Here is a 14,361-nt window from a genome sequence, read left to right as displayed (position 1 = left end):
TCATGAGCAGGATCCATAAGTCTTACTCTCATCCTGTTGCTGTAGTACTGGCATCTCCCTCTATTCTTGAGGCATCAGCCGTCATTGTTCCTGCCTGTCTGCTCTTCCAGCCCTTGGCTTTCAACCCATTGTACGGTTAGACATTGCACTGACCACTGCTTCTGATGTTGGATTTAGGTCTAGTCCCTAAAAGGGAAGCCTGTAAGACCAAGCAAGGAGAGCGTTGGACGGGGACTGGTCTGTGGGGATGATGCTCATGTTACCATGCTTCACCTAATTCCCATGCCCTGATGGGCTGCACTGCTGCAAGACCCAAGCACAGTCCTGGTGTCCATCCTTCCCTCCTCCTTCCCCTCTCTCCTCCCTCCCTCCACCCCCAAGGGGGCTGTCCTAGTTGGTTCCCCCCCACTTTCTTTCTCTCTCCTCCCTTCCCAGTGTACTTATAACTCTTAATCTAGCTGGCCTTGTAACAAACAACAGCCTAGGAGCCACGGAACAGGACCCCAGTAGCATGATAGCTCCAGGCATCTCAGTGCTCATGCGACCCTTGCTAAGTGGACTGAATGCGAGCAGGATTCGCTTTATTCATCTCCGTGGGGTGACTGAGCAGCATCGCACAGCACCTAAGCAGGGCTTGGAAAGAGGCTTCAGCTCCATGCAGAAGCTCCAGGATGCCCATGGGGATTCGAGGTGAGTAAAATGCTGCGCCCTGGCTCATTGCATCTGGAAGGGCCTTTCCAGGAGGGACACGTGCTTACCTCTGCCTTGCTCCACAAAAGGAGGAAGAGGGCCATGTGAAAGAAGCCCTGCAGAAGGTGGTGGATGAAGACGCTGATGTGAGGAAGGTGGTGCAGGGAATCAGTCTATGAGAGGTGCTTTTCCCTGCCTCTGGAGCTGTGAATCTGGATCTGTGGATCCAGAACATGAAGATGGCAACATGGCACAAGAGTCTACTAAGCAGCCTTTGAGGGACTGAGGTTGTGTGCAAGGTGTGTTGGGCAGCTGGGTTGGAAGCCTGATGTATTCCTGCTGTATGGCAGCTGGGATGGCTGCTGGGTTGGTTGACTTGGGAATTGCAAATTCTGGGAGTTAAACCCTGCAGAGGAGATTGGTCAGAAGCTTTTTAGGGTGGAGGAATCCCCAGCTGGTCATCTGAAAGAACAGGCTTTGGGCTGTTTAGGGGCCTGGGTGCCAGCATCCCTTGGGAAGCAGTCCTGGAGACAAAGGAGTCTAGGGAAGCTGGGCATTCCTCAACAAGGAAGGCTTAATGATGCAGGAGCAGCAGTCCCCCTCTGCTGGAAGGACAGGGCTGATGAGAGGCTGCCTGGCACAGAGTGCTCATCTGTATTCCTACAGCAGGATCTACCGCAGACTCCCTGCCAGTGTTTCCTCTCTGTTCCTTAGGGATGATTTGGAAGGAGATTGCATTTCTCTGAGCAAACAAAAGGAATTTGTACACCTAGATCAATGTGATCTGGGTCAGACTGTAATCTGCTCGACATTGAGAAAAAGACCCAACCAACATCACAAAAAGTAAACCATTCTGCTATCTGATCTTAGGGGAGAGTTACGCAGATAACCCTGCTTGATGGGATTTATGAAGACTCCTTATCACTGGGTTTTCTTTCCAATTGGTTTGTTCCTTCTGAAGTTATCTCTGGCTGTACTTGTAGGCATCTCATTGTTTTGTATGGCCTTGGAAATACAAATCCCTTGCTTTTAGGGGAAAAACACCAAAAGGGAAAGGAACCACCTTCTTGGAACACCTTCACTGCTTCCCTGTGTCACAAAGCTTGAGATTTAGTTATTTTTAATGGAATAATCAACTGTCAGATGCTGAGCTTGTAGTGCTGAGCTCATCACATCTGGTAAGACCTTTCCAAAGCTCTGACGTGTGTCCTCTGACAGTAGCGTCATTGTAGAACAGGGCAGTGTAAATGGTGCAAACTGTCCATGCAGTTTTGGATTGCTTTCAAAATCCTGGTTTTTAACCTTTTGTTTTCTGTACAAAATGTGAAATTAAGTTTTTTTTCATAGCTTCAAAACCAATGGCAAATGAATGCAAAAGTAAATAGAAAGTAAAGGCTACAGCTCTTCTTTCCAGGCCCTCCTGAAGTGTTGGGTACCCAAAGCCGGTGGCCTCCAGAGGAGACTTAAGCCTGGGACTGATTTGTAGGATATGAAGACAACTAGATCAGCACACAAGTGGTGCTGTGGGGGATGACTGAACTGAACAGTGAACACAGGGAGTAATCAGGCTGGGTTTATGCCCCCAGCAGAGGCATCTATACTAAGAACACAGACAACCAGCTTAAATTTCCTCTACAGGCAGCAAAGAGAGGGTAGCTGCTTACGGGTGTTGTGGTCAGGAGTGGTTGTCATCACCTTCTCGAGAGCAGGGATGAATTATTGTACCCAGGCTTGTCCAGCATCAGGCAGGGGGTCTGTGACAAGAGCATCTGTACTTCCTTGTATCTAACTGGGTGACCTGTGTGCTGTCCCTGGCTGCAGCTCGGCTGTCTCAGGGCTCATTTAGCTGACAGCAACAGTTCAAGCAGGGCTGTGTCCAGAAGGAACTGCAGGGATCTGAATTCCTACACTTGCAGGAGACTGCTATGGGGTTCTCCTGGGACTGATGCGGGCTGAGGGTGCCTCAAAAGACAACAGAGATGAAGCTTTTTGTCAATAAACACGTGTGTAGCATTGGGGATTGCTGGATCCAGAACTCTCTGCTTGCAGGCAGCCAGCTTGTGTTATCCTCTTGAAGAACACACTGAGTTACAGCTTTAAGTGAAGTCTGATGACTTTTGTGTAACAAATGATTTCACCCATAACTGTAAAGCCAACACTGCCAGGAAACCTGTTTGCCATAAAATGAACTATGTGGGTCTAATCCATCGAAATATAGACGGGGTTGGGGTTTCTTTTTGCTTGACATTTGAGAGCAAGTCTTTAAACTGCTTGTTTACAGTGAAATGTCTGAGGGTGCCTCTTGTGAAGGAGACTGAAATGTCTTAAAGATGTTCTTTGGCCGTTTGCTTTGGGAGAAAAGGAGATCCTATAACTGCAATGTGACCTTTCCACTCTGCACATGGGAAACTCCCCCCTCTGCAGCACGGTCCTGGTGCAAACTTCACAGCTGTTTTCATAAGCAGGGGACCCTGTTGTGGACTAATGGCCCAGGCATTGTTTTCTGTTGGAGCTTTCTGAAAAACAGGAAGCCAGGCTCCTCAGATGAAGGTACAGCCGCCCCTGTGCTCTGCTCCTGCTGCCCGAGCTGAGACCGAAACCAAAGGAGCAGAGAAGGCACAAAATCCTGTTTCATCTCTCTTCTCCGCTTCCAAATGTTAATGGGATGTGGGGATGGACTTCCCAAAACAGAGAGAATTGGTTGGGATTTTCTGTACCTGAAGTCTTGCTGATGATGTCTATGTGACAGCGTTTTAAGAAACAGCATCCTTAATTGTTTTGAGATGTATGGCAATGATTTGTCAGCAGGTAAATGGGATTAGATCTAGGTGGTGATTGTGATTCATGTGAAGCTGAATGAACAAGACCTGCAAACTGGAAAGAGGAGAATTTCTTCCCCCTTTTCCATTCCAATTTTACAGGAATTCTTTCCTGTCTCCTACCCATCCCCTGTACTCCACCTCTGCCGCTTGTGAGTTAAGAGCAAAGGAAATTGTTTTAACTTGATCCTTATATATTTCTTTGCCTAATGTTAAAAGGAAATCAGCAGAGATTTCCAGATGCTTCATTTTCGTCTGCCACAAAGCAGAGGGGGATGAGCAGACACAATATGTCCTTCCAGCAGCTGGTGGTGCTGTCACAGGGCCAATTCCCATTTAACCAGTTCCTCCTCCCAGTCTGTGACTTTGCGAGAGGTTGCCTGGCACTGAGGAGTGCAGGTGTTTTCTCAGCTGGTAGGTTTGCTGTGATGTGTGACTCTGGGGCTGTGATAGTTTGTATGCAGTGTATATTGCAAATACATTGCAAAAAACCAGGAGATAACATTGGCAATCCTCAGAGCTCTGATACTTGCTCTTTGTTTCACTGGGCCCAGCTGCCAGGAGAGGTGTTACCAAGCTTTATACCAAACAGCTCTTCTATTGGAAGAAGCTGGATGCTGCTTCATTCAGTCTTGTGTGAGGAAAAACTAAGGGACTGTGAGCACAAGCATATCTCACTGTGAAATTCACTCTGTCTTCAAGGCTGTGGTTCTTTCTTCCTATGCCAGAAACGGCAGCAGCAGCAAGGCCACGGGGCAGTACTGATATTGCTGGTGCTTGGGAGTTTATCAAAGCAGTAGGAGATAGAGGTCGGTCTTTCTAGAGATCTGGGAGAGTGTTGCATGATAGGAAAGGGTTGGACCCAGCTTCTGCCACTGGAGAATGTCCTGGGCTTTGAGATGATGGGCACTGAGGCAGTGCCACATTGAGAGGCACTGGGCAAAGCACCCACTGCCTACAGGGTACTGCCCTGTTTCAGCGCAGGAGATGGGACCTCCAACTTCTAAGTGACCATTTGGGAATGTGTGCTAAGAAAAAACACCCTTTGCTTACGTGCTCCCCCTGGCAAATAGAACAGATTGTCTCAGAATGTACTGTCTTGGTGACACATCCCTGACACCCCTGCTCAGGGTGGCACCTTCTACACACTAGTGGGGAAAGCTTGGTTTGCAGGAGGTGAAGTGGATGCTGTTTCCCTCGTTTTGTAGATCATATTTCCACAAGTCAGCACTCAGGAATGCTGGTGACCTTGCTCTGGACTCTTCACAAGGCGTAATCTTGCAGGCTGTCAGGATAACTAGCAGTTTCTCCTAAGCAAGGATCACAGCAGATCAGAGGAGGTTACTCAGCGCAGTCACTCTGTAAGCTGGAGCTGAGCATGTCTCATCACAGCAAGGTGCTCTGTGATTGAGTTCAGGGAAGAAGCAGGTGCTTCATGAAAGAACAAGCAGCAGAAAAGCTACAGTCATCAGGTAATCCTCTTGGGAACAAAATGTGGATCAAAACAGCCCTTGCTGCATAATTAGTATCTGATCCTGAGCACTTTTCTTGTCATTGCTTCACTCCACCCTGGATTACCATCCCAGGCCCAGGACATTGAAATGCTTTGCCTGCCTACAAACACTCCCTCCACTAGCCAGCCCAAGCAGAGGCATTGTGTGCAGACCATCTGCACTTGTTAATGTACAGCTCAACATTTATTCTGAGGGATGTTTGATAAAGTGGAAGCTTTTGGTCTGGTTCAGGTTTGCCTGCCTTTGAGAACTGATGGTCTGAATCTATATAAGCCTCCTAGGAATTGCTTGTATGTACTTTTCCTTCCATGTCTCTAGTGCTCAGCCAGCAGACCTCAGCAGTGGGCATATAGCAATGGTGGGCTCCTCTGATCCTTGCAAACTTGTCTTGTAGCTCTTCAGACCAGGTGACGGTGCATTTTATAAACCGGGATGGAGAGCGACTCACGGCCACAGCCAAAGAAGGGCAGAGTTTGCTGGAAGTGGTGATCAACCAAAACTTGGCCATTGATGGATTTGGTAAGTGCTGCACAAGTGTATGTGCTCCTAGGATTGATGTGTCTGCTGTAACCAGTGGGTACCTGGGAACAGTGCAGCTGTACACATATGTGTTCTGGTGAGACAGTGAAGCAAGCTCCTCTCCCAGCAGCTGCTCACTGAGCTGGTGGTGAGATTTCCACGCTGTCACCACTGGGATTCCAGCAGTGTCAATGCGTTTGGCTGATTCATAGAGTCACAGAATAGTTAGGGCTGGAAAGGACCTTAAGATCATCCAGTTCCAACCCTCTGCCATGGGCAGGGACACCTCACACTAAACCATATCACCCAAGGCTCTTGTCCAACCTGGCCTTGAACACTGCCAGGGATGGAGCATTCACAGCCTCCCTGGGCAACCCATTCCAGTGCTTCACCACCCTCACAGCAGAGAACTTCCTTATATCCAATCTAAACTTCCCCTGTTTAAGTTTCAACCCATTACCCCTTGTCCTATCACTACAGTCCCTAACGAACAGTCCCTCCCCAGCATCCCTGTAGGCCCCCTTCAGACACTGGAAGGCTGCTATGAGGTCTCCACGCAGCCTTCTCTTCTCCAGGCTGAACAGCCCCAACTTTCTCAGCCTATAGATATGAAAACTATTTGGGATCCTCACAGAGGAAAAGCAGGCTGCAATCTGCATCCATCCAAGGATTGCCTTTTCTGGCATCTCCTTTGACATGCTCCAGATCTGTTAAAGGACCTTTTCCCATGCTGTTTTCGATGATCATCTCTTATCAGCCAGTTTTCTACTGATTTGCTGTCATTCCCTCGTTTCTCCACCAGGTGCATGTGAAGGGACATTAGCCTGCTCCACTTGTCACCTCATCTTTGAGAAGGACACCTTCCAAAAGCTGGATGCCATCTCGGATGAAGAGCTGGACATGCTGGACTTGGCGTATGGGCTCACAGAGACGTAAGCCTCCCTGCTGATCACAGTAGATTCCCAAGCCTCTGAGGCAGATTCTCAGCACCTGGCACCTCTTTCCAAGGGGATAGGACTTATTCTGTATTAGTGTTGTGCCTCTAGAGCTGCTTTCTCTTGGGGCCTTTAACAGGGACTTGAGTGAAAACCCAGCCTGGTTCAGACATCCCAATGTGGGTGGGGAATTCCTTCCTTTCCTGTGGGAACAGATGAGCCTCACTTCATGTTTTCTTCTCAGATCTCGGCTTGGCTGCCAGGTGTGCGTTAAGAAGTCGATGGATGGTCTGACAGTGCGGGTCCCCATGGATGTGTCAGACATGAGGAGGCAGCTGGAGGTTGGGAAGCAAAGCAAACAGTAACTGGAAACGACTCCTGCACAACTCCCATCCTCATTTTAGGTGTGGCAGGGTCCTTTGCTGTTGACTAACACTATTGCTTTTTGTGGCTGGCTTGCAGTAGACCATAGAGGTCTGGTTCAGTGTAAATGCCTATTTGGCAAATCTCTCCTTGAAACAAAGCTTAAGTCTAGGGCCTTTGGTACAAGTTTTAAGTGTCCTGCTGAATACAACTGGAATAAAGCACAACGGCTCTACGTTTCCCTGGGAGGGTGACAGTGAACATCTGTGCTGTATGTGACTCACCCTCTCCTTTGAAAGTTAAGGAATTCTGCTATTCTAAGTAACTGCTGGGAATTTTGCAAGGCTTGGCTCTTTAATGGTAGAGCAGAATTCTCCCAGTTTGGGAAGCTTAAGAAGAGGTAGCTGTTGCAAGTACAAGACAGTGTGCTGGTTGGCTTGATACAGGCAAAAGGAACTTTGTTAGCAAGAACGTATTGATAACCATTTGAATGTTGGCATTTCCTGTAAGAGGGAGCCACTCTCAATAAATTTGAGATGTTAAATGAATTATGTGCCATCATCTGATACTTTCTCCTAATATTGTGTTTTTTCCATTGCTGTGCTAGCACATACATCAAATAAAAGTCTAATAATTGGACTTTCAGACCCATGAGATGCACTTCTCTGGTAACATGAGCCTGGCTGGAGTAGTGGGAGTTTGATGGAAGTTTAAGTATAATATCCTGTTGCCCCAGTTAAATAGACTGGATTTTCCCCTCATGTTTGACTGAATGCATCAAACTTGCCTTATAAATGTTGTAAAAGGGGGGAGAGGAGGGGTTCAGACATACAAGTCCTTAGGTTTGAAATAAGAGCTGAAAACTCCAAGTTTAAGCACTATGGTGCAAAGCGACTGGAAGGGATCTTTTAAAGGTCAGGATTATTACGAGTGCATGAATGGTTTTGTCTGGGGCCACCTTTAATTCTGCCTAGTCCCGGAGTTCGTTTTCTCCCTTTACCCGCTGGTTTACTACGCTGGGTTTACAGCCTGGGATCCACATGGAAAAGAGCATCATCTCCCAGCGCCAGCAGCAAGTGGTGACTGGAGGCGACACGAGGTGGAGCTCTCGGAGCGCCCGCTGGCGCACAAGGGGAGCGGAGCGGGGTGATGCTGAGCCTTCGTCCCTTCCTTCCTTTCTTCCTCCCTTCCTTCCTCTAGGAGCTCTTGATTGGCACTCGTAAGCCAGCGCAAGGCCAAACCAACACGGTGTAGCCCTCGGAAACCTCCTCCAACGTCTGCCTGTTTCTCCCAAACCTCTTTTCCTCCAGCTTGTCCCAGGTTTGTTATAATAAAGAGAATGAAAATGGATTAAAAGAAAGCAGTAAAGGCACCACCACCTTCAGTGCCACTTTGCCTCTGTCCTGATGCTGCCACTCTCCCTTTGCAAAGCAGAGGTAACATGGAGATTTGCAGTCCTGCTCCTCAGCCCCCTCCTGTGTGTGAGTTTGAAGCTGGGCACAGGATGCTGCTGAAAGATGGCAGTTCTCTACACACAGGTGCATTGCTACCTGGAATCAGCTAGGTAGGAAAAGACCTTTAAGATCACCAAATCTTACCTTTATCCCAGCACTGCCAAGATAAAATCCACCACTAAACCATATCACTATGGGCCTCATCTATACGTTTTGCATGCTGATGGGATGGCAAGCTGCCTGCTTGAAAGGGCTAAGTGTTATGTTCCTCTTCAGAGTGCGATGAGCTTTGAGGAGAAAGTTTCCAGGGAAAGCTGTTTGGATATGTAGGTAGTCAAAATAGCCCACACTACTCTTTGGTAAGGTTACCTGCCCTTCAAAGGTACCATAGGGTAGCAGAAGGGAGTCTGTACCTGCAAACCATGGGGTAGAGTATGTGTTGGGAGACCTTCTTTCCTGATACTGTTGAGATGACAGAAATAGGACTGAGACAGTGGAAATAAACTACAGCTGCCCTGGGCACTTCCATCGTGGTTTCCATCAGCCTGCAGCGTAAGGGAACAAATCACACATGCCAAGCAGAAAGGAGAAGAGGCTGAAGTGAATGAGTCATTGTCTCTTCAAGGCAAATGAACTGGACTTGTCTGGCCTTGATCTATATTGGGAGCAGGTCATGAAGGCTCCTCACTTCCCGGATGGCAACCTCATGACATGTCTTCCCAAGTGACTATCCGGCAGGGCACTGAGTAGGACATTCAGTATTTGAGAGCCAAGTTGAACTAAATCTCTACTTTTGATCTGAAAAAGGGCAGAGAGAGAACGGAAACGTAGTTGTGTCTGAAGGCTGTATATTAAGGGCAAATTTGGCCTTTCTGGGGCAGAAAGCCAACTGATATTGGTATTTCTTATTATGAGTGCTGGGTGCTGTAGGACATTAATAAGGTTGCTTGGTGACTTCCAAACATTCCGCTGCATCTCAGGGAGTGACACATCCCATTTGGGAGTTTTGAGAAAGGGATTTAAGCAGTAGCGTCACATGAGACACCTGCAGTGAGGGGAGCACTGACAGTACATCTACAAGCTGCTGTGGCGGTGTGGGGTGAATCACAGCCCCATGTGGCCTGGTGCCCCACTGCTGGGTGTCTCCTGCCAGACTGACAACAAAGCAGGGTGTTCTTGCCAGAATTAAGTCAGATTTTTTTGGTGGTGGTGGTGGTAATTTATACTTTTTATACTATTATAATACTATTATACTATTATTATACTATTCATACTTTTTATACTATTATTTATACTAAAATTTATACTTGTGGCCTTGAGTTTCCTGGAGCTAAAAGCAGTAGTTTGGCATGACTGTTCAGCAGAAGCCAGGAGCTCCAGAACCTTTTTGTCTTTATGGTGCAATTCCAGGGGGCTGTTCCCAAGATTAGAGGCATTTGGAGGTGGAACTTTACATTAAGGCATTCACCTGTTCCTTAGGTACTGTATGGTAGCACAGCTCACAGGTTTTTCCAGCCTATCCCTAGGAAATCTATTGCTGTGTGGCACAGCAGAAAGGGTGGAACGTATCTGATGGCTTGGTGGGTGTAGGATTGGGTGCCAAAATGTGGGAGCATCATTGCCTGGGACCATGGAAAAAGAGTGCTGCAGGATTCCAACTCAGGCATAGAGGCAGCAGGTAAGTGAGGTCTCCATGCCCTTGCAGAGGCCAAGTCTCCCTGTCTTGTGTAGCATCCTGCCTCTGCCGTGCATCGCATGCTCCAGTGGGACCAGTGGATCGTGCTACCTTTACTGATAAAATTGGAGGGTTTTGTTTTGCTTTAAATGAAGAAAATTTATTAATAGAGAGCTGGGTTAGAGCAGCTGCCCAGGGAAATGCGTCCTTATTAGGCAGCCTAGGATGAGGAGAGGAAAAAATGCGTCTTTTGCCCCGCCTCTCCCAGACTTTCTATAAACTGATCTCTTTAACTTGCTCATAATTCTTCTAGGTGACGCAAATCATGAGCTCTTACTCTGCATTTGGTCCAGATCTCCCTCTTTTGAGCTGAGACCAGCCCAGCTCCTGGGTCAGTTTACAATCCATTAGCACGTTTCGAACACAGAATCATCTCTCTACCACTTTTCTAATAGTTAATGCTGTTTCACCTCCCCAAAAGACACACATAAGAGTGGTGCCTGAGCTGATTTGCTGGCAGAAGGCTCAGCATGGCCAGGCTCAGATCTAGGGTCTGAAGCATGTGTTTCAACAGCACATTAGGTGTTTTGCAAATGCCACCACTCAAGCACAGAAGAGAGGGAAGTAAGAGCAAGGGAACAAGAGGTGATCATTGCACCACAATGACAAACAAACACGTGTGTCTTTTATTGAATAGTTACAACTGTAGCTCTGGAAAACAAAGACTGTGAATGCCACATCAGTGTTCATGTGTGCGGGGAATTATGGTGGGGCGTGTTGTATTACAACTATATACACCTTTCATCATACAAGGGCCACCAAGGTGATTTGGGACAGAGAGTGTCGAATCCGACAGTTAAACACCCTGCAGAGAGTTAATCAAACTATACACCTTGGATAAATGGGCTCTGGGCTTCCCAGCTTTTGGCCACAGGCACTTGACAGATGAGCGACAGCATCCCATACCTACTAGATCATTTTACAGGGCTGGCTTCCCCCTCTGTGCAAGGGCTGAACCATGGCAGGTGTCAAGCAACTCCACATATAGCTATTTGCAGACACTCCACAACTTGCAGGGGGCACATATTCCACAAAGGTGACCTTTCAATCGTTAGGATTCATGTATTTCTCTTGTCCTTCACTCATTCACTGTTAATTGAGTAAAAGGAGCAACTCTCTGAGAGAAACCACTTAGAAAACCCTCACATAACTTTCAAATGAAATAGCCTCAACCTTTTAACCTCTGAGACTTTTCCCAACGTTTTCTTAATGCCTGTCAAACTAACGTGATGCTCTCAGCTTCTGTGTAGAGCTCAGCTGGCAGCATCACAACCCTCTGAGCAAGTCCCATTATGACCGTGGCACTTCTGAGCACTGCTTTGAGTGGAATCACGGGGGTGCTCCAAGAGTCCACTGGCTGCATTTCTTTAGTAGTGCAGCACTAGAAGCCTGCTTAGCACATCCCTGCCTGGCACTTCTCCAGACTTAATTCTCCTGGAACAACTGAGCCATGTGCTAAGCTGAGTGGGAATTCAATGCTTCTCTGAGACAGCATCAGTGCTGTTGAAGCCTGGACCATCTCAGCCTATGGACTGACAACTTTCTGGCCAGATGGGGCTGTGCTTCAGCATCCACTCAACAACATTCTTGACAACTTCCACAACTCCTTTGACCTCGTGCTAGAGCCAAATACTGCTTAAGTCCCTCTCAGCATGACTAGGGATTTGATTAGTTGCCCCATCCATACTGCCTCTGGAAAGGGCTTTCTGAAATGCTACCATCATTTACAGAAATATAATGTCACCTTTTACTTGGGATAAAAGGACCAATGTTCCAGGTGTCCCAGAGGACACCAAAAAAGACAAATGTTCATAGCTCTGCCAAAATGACAGTGCTAAAATCCTCTATAGTAACTGTGGCTTTGTTGAATACAAACTTTTGGGGGGGGGGTTGAGAGAATCAATGCAAAATGAATTGGGAAAGAAAAAGCAATCTTAGGGTTAAAATATTACATATGCCATCTGTCAGTGAAAGCTGGGCTTTGGGCTCTGGGCTCCATTTGGTGCCTCACACAGTAATGAAGGCACACTGTGAGCTAGACCACCAGGGGCCAAAAGATGAATAGAGAGAAGCCGCAGTGATTTCAGGGATGGAGGTGAAGGGTCTTCCTTTGGGTGAGTGGTGATGAAAAGTGAATAGTGGAGGGTTTTGTGCAAGCATAAGGCTTTTTAACTAGTTCTGCTGGAGTGTTAGCTGTCCCAGTTCTCCAGTCAGCCACACGCATCAGCAGCTGACTGGAGAACATAAAGCAGAGATTCTCCTTTCCCACTTTACAAGGAAACGGAGTCAGCCCCTGTACATGTCAGCTAATTCACGGACAGGGAGAGTCTGATGGCATTCAGCACACAAAACACCCAGCCAGTGATGCCTCTTCTGTAGAAAAAGGGTGGAAATTAAAAACCAAGAACAACCACCCCCCTCCCCAATCCCAGCTAAAATGAATGTTAAACCCCAACATTACATACACATTAGTGTCACTTTACACTTACTGCCCCATGCAGCCTGCTAGATTCTTCACACCCCGATCATATCTTACACATTATTTTCTGCTGCACATACACAAAATAATACACTCAGTTCTCCCACATCCATCTCCCTAGACAAAGGTCTCTTCTGCAAACGCCACCGTATCACGTTCCTCTGCGGCCACCTCTGCCAGTGGCTGGCTCCTGAGCCACTCCACCCTGCTCCGAAGGAGTTCATTCTCCACTGCTTCTGCCTCTGCTGTAGGACAGGTCTTGGTTTCATCATGCTTGAAATACTCCCTGATGGTGTTCCGAATGGAGGTGGGGAGGATGATGCGGATGGTGTGGCTGAACGTGTTGAAGCCCTTGCTCTGGGTCAGCGCCTGCGCCATTTCCTCTGGTTTACTCTCCAGCTCCTCAGGAGTGGAGGCACTCTGGGGGCTCTCTTTGTGCTCTGCCTGTGGGGATGGGGTCACTGGTCCATGGTGGTAGCGCCTGGAGATGGACTGCAGGACAAGAGGGGTGTTCTGCCCATAGAAAACTGTCTGGGGGATATGGACTTTCACAGTCTGCAAGCTTTTGGACAGGCTTTGCTCACTGCTGCTGCTGGGCGAGTCACTGCTGCTGGTGTTCTCCAGGGATCCCTCCTCTTCCTCTTCTACCGGAGACCCACAAGAACTTCCTTTATTTGGGGCCACATAAAAAGTTATCTTGGTGCGTTTCAGGCTTTCCTGGCTTGGAGGGCAGGCATCAATGCTTTTGATCTCTATGTTCTTCACTGCCTTCTCCCTATGCTGCTGGTGGCTGCTCCGTGGGGATGTCTCACTGGCTGGGCTGGCAGCTGGGAGCTCAGGGTTTTGTTCAGACTCTTTGGTACAATCCTGGCTCCTGAGCCCTGAGCCAGGGCCCCCTCCACAGCTCAGCTGTCTCTCCTCTTCTTCCCAGTCAATGTCAGTTAATGGGCTTCCTATGGCAGCTCCGCTGACAGGAGGAAAGCTTTTCCTCCCTCCAAGGCAATGATTGCTCTCTGCAGCCTTGGGTTCATACTCATGGAAACTGTCCGGATCACATGGATGTAAAGGCACAGGAGACCTGAGGGACTTGTGCCACTCTTTCGGGGACCTCTGGGCAATCCTGGGGGACACAGCATGGAGCCTGGCAGACGTACCGAACATGAATGGTAGGGATGAGACGTCTGTGGGACTAATGGCTGATGACTCTGAGCAGTAGGAAAAAGCACTGTCTAAGGAGCTGAGTGAGGAGGCAGACGGGGAGGTGGTAGTGGAGGACAGGCTGGAGAAGCTGGACCTGTTGGACAGGCTGGATTTCTGAAAGCTGAGCTTCTTCACCGTAGAGCTGGTCCGAGGTGACTGCCACAAGTTCTGCCTGGCCTTATTAACCCCAGTGCTTAGGCCTTCATCAATCAGCTTCTGGCTCTCCACCTGCAGCTGCTTGAGCCTGTGGATGTAGTCTGTATGGCTGTGCATGATGGTGGCATCACAGCTGGACTGACGGGCCACTGGCTCATGGCTCTGAGCAGGAAGCTGGGAGCTGAGGCAGACACTGGGCTCCGATGAGCACCGGTCCCTGGCTGGGCTGAGTGAACGTATTGAGCCGATGGAGCAGAAGGAGCCATCCTCTTCCAGGAGGTCATAGCTGTCTGCACTGGCGTTCTTCCGGGCTTTGCTTTGGTAGCAGGCTGTGATCTCACTGAACAAGTCCCAGTCCTCCGGATCCTCATCGAGTAACAAGCTGCTGGATGGGTCAAAAATGGCATCTGTTTCAGGTACCAGGTGATGCTTTGGTCCTTCTGGGTCACAAGCAGAGAATTCCAGCTCATCAGAGGAATCATCATGCTGAGCCAAGC

The 14,361-nt window shown here is 48.3% G+C and overlaps 2 protein-coding genes across 2 annotated transcripts in view; one reads left to right on the top strand and one right to left on the bottom strand.

Moving 5' to 3' along the window:
• The first annotated feature begins 502 nt into the window (after positions 1-502).
• LOC101876882 (adrenodoxin-like) lies at positions 503-7,330 on the top strand. Its single transcript, XM_005144868.4, has 4 exons — positions 503-690; positions 5,418-5,542; positions 6,345-6,474; positions 6,722-7,330. The coding sequence occupies exons 1-4, from the start codon at positions 512-514 to the stop codon at positions 6,840-6,842; spliced, it is 555 nt and encodes a 184-aa protein (XP_005144925.4). The 5' UTR covers positions 503-511; the 3' UTR covers positions 6,843-7,330.
• Positions 7,331-10,625: 3,295 nt separating this feature from the next.
• The window catches only part of LOC101876715 (rho GTPase-activating protein 20-like), a 32,589-nt gene continuing 28,853 nt past the window's right edge, over positions 10,626-14,361 (bottom strand). Inside the window, exon 15 of the mRNA XM_034064198.1 lies at positions 10,626-14,361. Coding sequence (XP_033920089.1) covers positions 12,626-14,361 — 1,736 coding nt within the window. The 3' untranslated portion in view covers positions 10,626-12,625.

This window comes from Melopsittacus undulatus, chromosome 6 (genome assembly GCF_012275295.1).
Source record: "Melopsittacus undulatus isolate bMelUnd1 chromosome 6, bMelUnd1.mat.Z, whole genome shotgun sequence".
Classification (NCBI taxonomy): Eukaryota; Metazoa; Chordata; class Aves; order Psittaciformes; family Psittaculidae; genus Melopsittacus; species Melopsittacus undulatus.
This window is presented reverse-complemented; position numbering and strand designations above follow the sequence as displayed.